The following is an 8,026-nucleotide window of genomic DNA, read 5'->3' as shown; positions in this document are numbered from 1 at the left end:
TGGACTCTAGCTATGGCCCTATATTAAGGTAGATTGGGCCTTGATTGTATTACGAGCTGGGCCTATCTTTTGTTTTTAGTGACCCTCCTCGTTGTTTTTTACGTACACATAAACACACACTGCACCCACACACGCCCCATACGTATTTTTAGTCCCCTCTCTCTCCTATATTTCATTTTTGCCATTACATTACAATGTGACGTGGCCACTCCACTAGTATTAGCATGAATACACTTCACATAAATTATCTGATACCCGCCAACTACGCGTGATCCGCAACATATACGCTTAATTTCTAGCTGGATTATATTTGCTGTCAAAACTAGGAAAGGAGCATCAAAGAGCTCATCCTGTTTGTTTTGCCAGGGCTAGCTAATTCCCATGAGAATATGCAACGAGGTGCCGGCTGGGGCAACCAACACGTACGGGTTCATTTTGCCTTCTCCGATCCCCCGCCGTCTGCCACGCTCACGGCTAGGTTCGGTGTGGTTTGCTTCACGGATAGAAACAACCCCGATTAGCCGGGTGCTGCTCCAAGGGATGAGAAAACCGAGTCCGGCGGCCGGTGTCGTTTCGTTGCGCGATCGACTGTGCACCACGGATAGTCTTGCCAGTGTGCTACAACACCTTGCATAATGCATAAAGGCGTGTTTGGAACCGCTCCACTTTAAGTTTTGTAACTCCACTTCAAAATTATCTTGCCAAACATCTCTAGCTCCAACTATACCAACTTTAGAAAAAAAGTTAGATCTGAAAGACAACTTCAATATTTTTCTGAAGCTCCTCCAAAGCTGCTGCCAAAAAAAACCTCCCTCGCAACACCTCGCGATGCCTCTTGTTCCGCCGCCGCCCCGTCCCTCGCACCGCCTCTGCCTCTGCCATCACCGCCACCATCATCTCCCCTTCCTCTAGCCGAACTCCATTCCACCCGCCGGCGCCCATAGGCGGGCGCGGCCTAACCGACGGCATCCACCCCTAACCGGCGCTGATTTAGGCTGGAGCACGCCCTGGCCGGTGGCGGCCGTGCCCAGGCCGTCAGCAGCGAGCCTCTGGCCGGTGCTGAGCCTGACTTCGAAGAGGTCCTAGGCCGGAGCGGCCGTGAACTGGCTTCGTCTTCACTGCTTCTTCCAGCTTGTGCGATCGCTCACCGGAGGCTCCTCTCCTCTTGCAGTTCCTGTCCATGAAGATCGCCGCATCCAACCCGGTGGTGAGCTTCGACATCGTCGAGGACCTCTTCGGAAGGCAGCTGAAGCAGGCGTGCAACCCTGCCGCCCTGCCCACGATGGCTCTGCCGGCCGGGCAGCTGGAGCCGGCCTGCCTTCAGATGAACCCCATGCAGCAGGTGCACCCGTCCGCAGCGGCAGGCTCCACCGGCTTTGGGCTGGACATGGTCATCAACAAACTGTACCCGCCGCCCGCCGCCGCGAGCTGCCCCGTGTCGGCTGCCACGCCGGTGACGGCGGCGGCCGGGCCGTCGATCGAGCCGTGCCTCAACGTACGTGACCGGGAATCCGTTGTCCTCGACTCTGCTAGCTTCCGTTCTCTGAACTGAACTGAGTGCTTGGTGCTCCCTGCAGGTGAATGGAGCTGCTGCTGCCGCCTGGGATATTGGCTCCCAGAATTTGTTCGGTGGATTTGATGCACAGTTTCAGTCAGTAGAAAGTGAGTAAGGCCTGTTTAGTTCCCCCAAAATTCCAACTTTGACACTATGGAAAAAAAAGATTCCCCATCACATCAAACTTGCGATACATGCATGGAGTACTGAATGTAGACGAAATCAAAAACTAATTGCACAGTTTTATTGTACTTTGCTAGACAAATCTTTTGAGCCTAATTAGTCAATATTTGAATAATAATTCACAAATACAAACGAAACGCTACAGTTGCGCTACAGTAATTTTGGTTGTCCAAAGTTGGGCAACTAAACAAGGCCTAACTGCTTCTCGAACGCCAAGCCTGCAGTCACTCTGCCTCATATGAAATGAAACGCAGTAGTGGTTAGATAATCAGGGTTAGAAAAAATGACCTCCCTGAATAAGGTTACAGTTTTAGAGTTCAGAACGAACACTTGCCATCACAGAATTGTTAAATCTGGCAGCTGATTAAAGAACTTTACAAAAATATGAGCACCTCGAGTAACAGTTGCCTAACTTTTGTGTAAAATTGGGTGAACAAATTCATACTTGTGTGAATTGTGCCTCTAAGTTGCCACTACTTCCTGTAGCGGCGCGGGGAAAAACCACCAAGGGCAAGAGTGATTATTCCCACTAATTCCTACAATTCCTGGAGCTGGATTTGCATCCGGTAGCCAGATATGTACATAGTTCCCTATTTTTCTAGAGTTGGTGGAGCGGGGCTAAAAAAGGTGGAGTTGGTGGAGTGAAACTGTTTTTTGGAGCGGAGCAGTCCCAAACAGACCCTAAGATGTAGCGATTTACGTGGTGATATCTCTTTTTTATTTTTTTCAAGAGCTTTTTGAAAAGCTTAAATTTTGCAATGCTACTACATAGTACTCCCTTCGTTTCAAATTATAGATGGTTTTAGCTTTTCTAGATACATATATATTATTATGCATGTAGACATAGGGTATATCTAAGTGCATATCAAACTCTGTGAATTTTAAAAAGCTAAAACAACCTATAATTTGGGATAGAGGGAGCAGATTATTGTGCCGTAATCGTACCGGTTTATATTGCATGTATAGCACTATCCATATACTTCTATTTCTCTCTTGAAAATGATTCTATAATAGGGTATATGTATGCGTTCATAAATGTGAGTAGTGTCCATATGTGTATATAAATTTTTTTATGTCTGTATCCCCCAGCTAGCACCTCGAGTCATCTCTCGTGACTTAGAGAAATCAAAGGCCGCACAATATCATTAAGTAAGAAAAAAAACCGTAAAGAATGGCACCTAAAAATTGACATACTTGAGTGCATTTCAAAAAATAACATTTGTAAGTGTATGGTACGAATTACTTAGGTGCAACAATTTAGTGGCCTACATATATGCGCCATTTTACATCATCTTATAATGAGAAAAAAAGAGGTCAACACGATTTGCTTGAAAAGTGAAGGACAAGACAATTTATGATCTTCCCACGTGGATAGCACGTGACTTGGATACCATATCCACATATTTTTTAAATGTCCGACAAATATTATCCACGAAAGTGGACTCACACTCACTTGACTTAAGTGATCGGTCAAAGTATCGCAGGATGGTTACCCCACCTAGCACACTTTTTTAAACATTGTATGTCAACTGGTGCGCGAGAACTCGCGAGAACTAAGATGACATTATTCACCTACCTTTTCAAGGTATCTCTCGGGGCCCACCGAACTAGCCTTTTCAGTCCCGCGACATCACTGTCCGACGAACCAGCGTCTCATGTCAAACGGGACTGAAGACCTTTGACTCACGCGGGCCCATGCCGCTGCCGGCCGGTTCGCCGCGCCGGAGCCACACGTGGGGCGCGATCGCCGGCGGCCGCCGCAGACGATCGGATCACCGGCCGGTCGCGGGCTTTGTATGGACGCTTCTGCCTTGCTTGCTCCGTCCCACGCTCCCAGCGTAGTCTCGTGTTGACTCAGAGATGCTTCGTTGGCTTTGTTCTGTGGCGCGGAGGGAGGAGAGGATCCCATTGGCGCGGCGGCGGCGGCGAGCAGGAGCCAGAGAGACAAGGGAGAGGATTCTCTCGTTCTCGGGGGGCGACACGATCCGAGGGAAAAGAAGAGCACCTGCTGGCATATCCGGTTTGGATATTCGTTGCCCCAAACGGATTATGCTTGGAATCTTCCGTGCTCTGGCCCCGCATGGTGACTTGGCTTTTGGACTTCGGTGCATGTGAAGCCTCGAATATGTCAAGCGTACCCAGTGTCATGCACAACGTATTATATATTTTTTTTATTTCTTCCTATGAGTATTCTCAAATGTATGATGCATTGGAATTTCACTCCAATGAAACATAGGGGTAGTATTGTCATGTCAACGTCGCTTGTAAATCCTAGAGGAGCCAAAGTTGGCCTGAAAAATTCTGATGGAAAATTTCTTCTAGGATTCGTTATGGAAAATTTCTTCATCTTGATTTGAAAACAAAAGTGACAGCCTAAAGCAAATCCTAACAAAAACTTATAAAGGTCAATAGGCACCCACATCACTGATTGGACCATGCATGTGAGAGAGTTGCACACGGATGTATTATCTGCCCAACTTGCTTTTATTAAGAAATGCATCTTATCTCGTTAAGTCAAACAATAATTCAGGGCTATCATTTTTCGTGGCCCACATGCATAAGCCAAGTAAATGTAATCGCTGTCTACGATGATGGGTAAGGGGAGGATATCTCGGCACGATATTTCGTGGTAAAGTCCGTGTTTAGATTGGATATTATTTTAAGAATAGGATATCCAAATCCCATATTAGTATTTAACGTTGTCGACAACAACCACGAAAATGGCATCATTCTAAGTTGCCACCCCAACTTGAGCTTTTGGACAGACTTGCAAGCTAATGAAGCCAACCAACTAAAAACTAAGTAGCTACAATCCTTCTTTCCCAGCAGCTGGTTTTTGCACATAGGAGTGGTGTCAATCAACAAAACAATATTTTAATTATCTAGGACATGCAAGGCCAACTATGGATCCTTTTTGAAACTGTGTGGTTTTAAATACTTATTTATTATTTATGTCCATATTAACATTTGTATATGGTGGCATGTTTTGTTGAGCTCATACAAGCAAAACATTATTAGGCAAATAAAAAAATATTCTTTAACTAATTATATTAATAAATTAAACCATGTAGCACGAGCCACTTAGCTAACAACACATCACGCATTTAGCAGTTGGGTACAATAAAATTACAAGGCTAGGAATCTTCAATGGTATTGCTTTTTTAAGAAGAAGTCCATTTGTCATATATCGAAATACATGATTAAGGTAATGAGATCTTGAAATCTACCAAAGAAATTCAAAATTTAAACCAATACAAATTCACTAGCGTATTCAATCATGGTAGGGTGTATGCCTTCAGCTCGTCCATGCACCAGCTTCCCATCAACCAACCTGATGTTTTGAATTGTTTTGACTATGCCTTCATGTTCATCCATGTGAAAAATATAGCAAAAACAAAGTTTTAAATGTTGGTCCACACACAAATATACTAATCCATTAGCCTTTTTCAAAAAAAAAAACCATTGCCCATTTAACCCCCATGGGTGCCCCCTACCATTTGCCCTCTCACCATCCAAACCCATCCAAAGTGACGAAGCCGCGCGTGGCATAAAACCGCCACGGCGCGAGATATCGTCGTCCGGAATATTCTGACCTTCCCCATCACCACCCGGATATCCTCGTTCGTCCTGCTCTGCATCCGCCCCCTATTTATCTCGCCTCCTCTCCGACCTCCCACACACACTCCCATTCGACCACGAATTCCCCACCGATTTGATCCGATTCTGTTCTTCTTCTCACAACAATGAAGTTCGGCAAGAGCCTGAACAACCAGATCGTGGAGACGCTCCCCGACTGGCGCGACAAGTTCCTGTCCTACAAGGACCTCAAGAAGCGGCTCAAGCAGATCGGCGCCGGCTCCGGCGAGCGGCGGAGCAAGCGCCAGCGCGTGGAGGACGGCGGCGGTTCCTCGCCGGCGATGACCCCGGAGGAGGCCGGGTTCGTCGCCCTCCTCGACGCCGAGCTCGAAAAGTTCAACGCCTTCTTCCTCGAGAAGGAGGAGGACTACGTCATCCGGCAGAAGGTAATTTGCTTGATCGATCGCTTCGTTTGATCCAATTCCACTCTCCTTTTCTTTTCCTCTCTGCGGATTGGTCCGAGTCTGATTCCTGTGGTGGGTCGGGCTGTGGGGTGCAGGAGCTGCAGGACAGGGCGGTGAGCGCGGCGGAGACGGGGTCGGCGGAGGAGCTGCTGCGGGTGCGGAAGGAGATCGTCGACTTGCACGGCGAGATGGTGCTGCTCGAGAACTACAGCGCGCTCAACTACACCGGTGAGCACGCCCTCCCCTGTTCCCGTGGTTGCTGCTTGTCATGTGTGTTATTGAGATCTAGAGCGGTGCAAGTTAGCCACGTGCTCTTTTTGTGTCGGAGTCTAGGAATATTCTCAGTATTGGAGTCTAGGAATATTCTACAGTATCGTTTGACATGTCATTTTTGTAGGTGTGGAAACTACGTGGTCAATATTTTTCTATAAGTACATCCATACACGTGAGAATCTTTACCAATTTATTTAGAGTGATAAGTGGAAATCACGTGGTCAATATTTTTCTACCTTGAGAATCTTTACCAATTTATTTAGAGTGATAAGTCTGCGCCCCATGGGGGCGCAGAGGTAGATTCCATATAACCCTTTTTGTAAATGGAATAATTCTCTGTGCCACAAAGCGTAGTTTATCTAATTTTTTTTATTCCTTCCAGTAGTTCATCAACTGGTCATGCACTTAGACTCACTGATCCATGCAACCATTATAGCATCACTATTTCCTAAATTATCGAGTCATGTGCTAAGAAAGTGTGGTTCCCACTAAAGTTTGTGGACTTCCAACAACACATATTAGCTTGGAAATATTGACAGAACTTGGCAGATTTCCTTTTTTTTTTCCTCTTTCATTTTAATTAAGGTGCAACAATGGATGGTTCTATTTGTAACAACAGTAGCGAACTTGTGAGCAAAAAAGCTACTAAGTTGCTCTGCCCGTTCGATCAGTATTGCTGTCTTGCCGATTGCCGTTATGCTGACGAAGTTGTCCTCTGTTTAACCAGGACTTGTCAAGATCCTCAAAAAGTACGACAAGAGGACCGGCGCGCTGATCCGTCTGCCGTTCATACAGAACGTGATGCAGGAACCCTTCTTCACCACCGACCTCCTGTACAAGCTCGTCAAGGAGTGCGAGGCGATGCTGGACCAACTCCTGCCACGGAGCCAGCAACCGCCGGCGCCGAGCGACGACGGGAGGGAGGACAGTGACGGTGACGACAAGCCCGTGGACAATGCCAGCTCCTCGCTGGCCAACGGCGGCGGCGGGGCGCTGGAGCTGGAGGAGATCGAGGACATGGAGAGCACGTACATGAAGAGCACCTTGGCCGCGCTCAGGTCGCTCCGGGAGATCCGGAGCGGGAGCTCCACGGTGAGCGCCTTCTCCCTGCCGCCGTTGCACGGCGCCAACGGGCACGTGGAGGAGCCGGAGCAGGAGGGTTGAGGTGGGATGCGAGGGACGAAATGACGGAGAAGCCTGTCCTAGGTGGCTGGCCTGGTTGCTATGATGTGTACAATGCTGCTTCTCGCTTGCACAGTTGCTCAATCTTAGACCTTTGCTCAGAGAAGATTTCTTACTTTGTTTATGCACCATGCACACAGCGTTTGTTTTCACACATAATGTGGGAACTGCTGTTTGTAAAAGTGGGATAAAGAATACTTTGATAAGTCACAAAGTTTGCAGTACATATTGCACAAGATATTATGTGTTTTATTAATATAGTAGAAAAATATAAGACTACAGTCCTGGAAGGCTATAGTCAGGAAAATGAAACGAAAAGAAAACCAAAAAGACTCGTCCGGTTGGATTGGGACATCAACGCGGGTAACCACTCAACTCAAACCGCCGCACCCGACCGATTGGCAACATGGCCTCACCACTCCACTCGACTCGCCACGGTAGCAGAACCAGAGTCTTTACCATGGCACCCACCAAACATTCGCGGCACCCACCAACGTTCGCCGAAACCTCCATGCGTGACCCTGCGCCGAAACCTCCATGCGTGACCCTGCGTCAACAGGAACCTGATAGAAGCAAACTGCTGCACCACATCGAGAAGCCCACCGTCATGCGGGACCCTCCGCCGAATTGCCGCCGCAAGCACCACACTCCACTTGATAGAGTGATACCACCGAATCCGAACCTCATGTAGGTTGCCTCGCAGTTGCCACCATGATAACACAACGCGTGGGAGCCTCGCCACTTTCACCATTGGACTCCACCTTGCTCTCGTCGCCTCGAAGAAAACACCGCC

At 47.7% G+C, this 8,026-nt stretch overlaps 2 protein-coding genes and 1 long non-coding RNA gene across 3 annotated transcripts; 2 read left to right on the top strand and 1 right to left on the bottom strand.

The window, feature by feature from the left end:
• Nucleotides 1-666: 666 nt before the first annotated feature.
• On the bottom strand, nt 667-3,787 carry LOC111256713. The gene is made up of 2 exons (XR_002676990.1): nt 3,315-3,787; nt 667-1,706 (listed from the first exon to the last, which is right to left on the bottom strand). It is a non-coding gene; the product is annotated as an uncharacterized LOC111256713 (long non-coding RNA).
• On the top strand, nt 972-1,811 carry LOC111256712. Its single transcript, XM_022825180.1, has 2 exons — nt 972-1,495; nt 1,578-1,811. Exons 1-2 carry the CDS (start codon nt 1,181-1,183, stop codon nt 1,668-1,670), a joined length of 408 nt encoding a protein of 135 aa, XP_022680915.1. The 5' UTR covers nt 972-1,180; the 3' UTR covers nt 1,671-1,811.
• A 1,524-nt stretch (nt 3,788-5,311) lies between the features above and the next one.
• Nucleotides 5,312-7,471, top strand: LOC101763288 (SPX domain-containing protein 1). The gene is made up of 3 exons (XM_004951473.4): nt 5,312-5,760; nt 5,874-6,006; nt 6,779-7,471. Exons 1-3 carry the CDS (start codon nt 5,482-5,484, stop codon nt 7,213-7,215), a joined length of 849 nt encoding a protein of 282 aa, XP_004951530.1. The 5' UTR covers nt 5,312-5,481; the 3' UTR covers nt 7,216-7,471.
• The last annotated feature ends 555 nt before the right edge of the window (nt 7,472-8,026 follow it).

This window comes from Setaria italica, chromosome I (genome assembly GCF_000263155.2).
Source record: "Setaria italica strain Yugu1 chromosome I, Setaria_italica_v2.0, whole genome shotgun sequence".
Taxonomy (NCBI): Eukaryota; Viridiplantae; Streptophyta; class Magnoliopsida; order Poales; family Poaceae; genus Setaria; species Setaria italica.
Note: the sequence above shows the minus strand (reverse complement) of the source record. Positions and strands in the feature narration are given on the sequence as shown.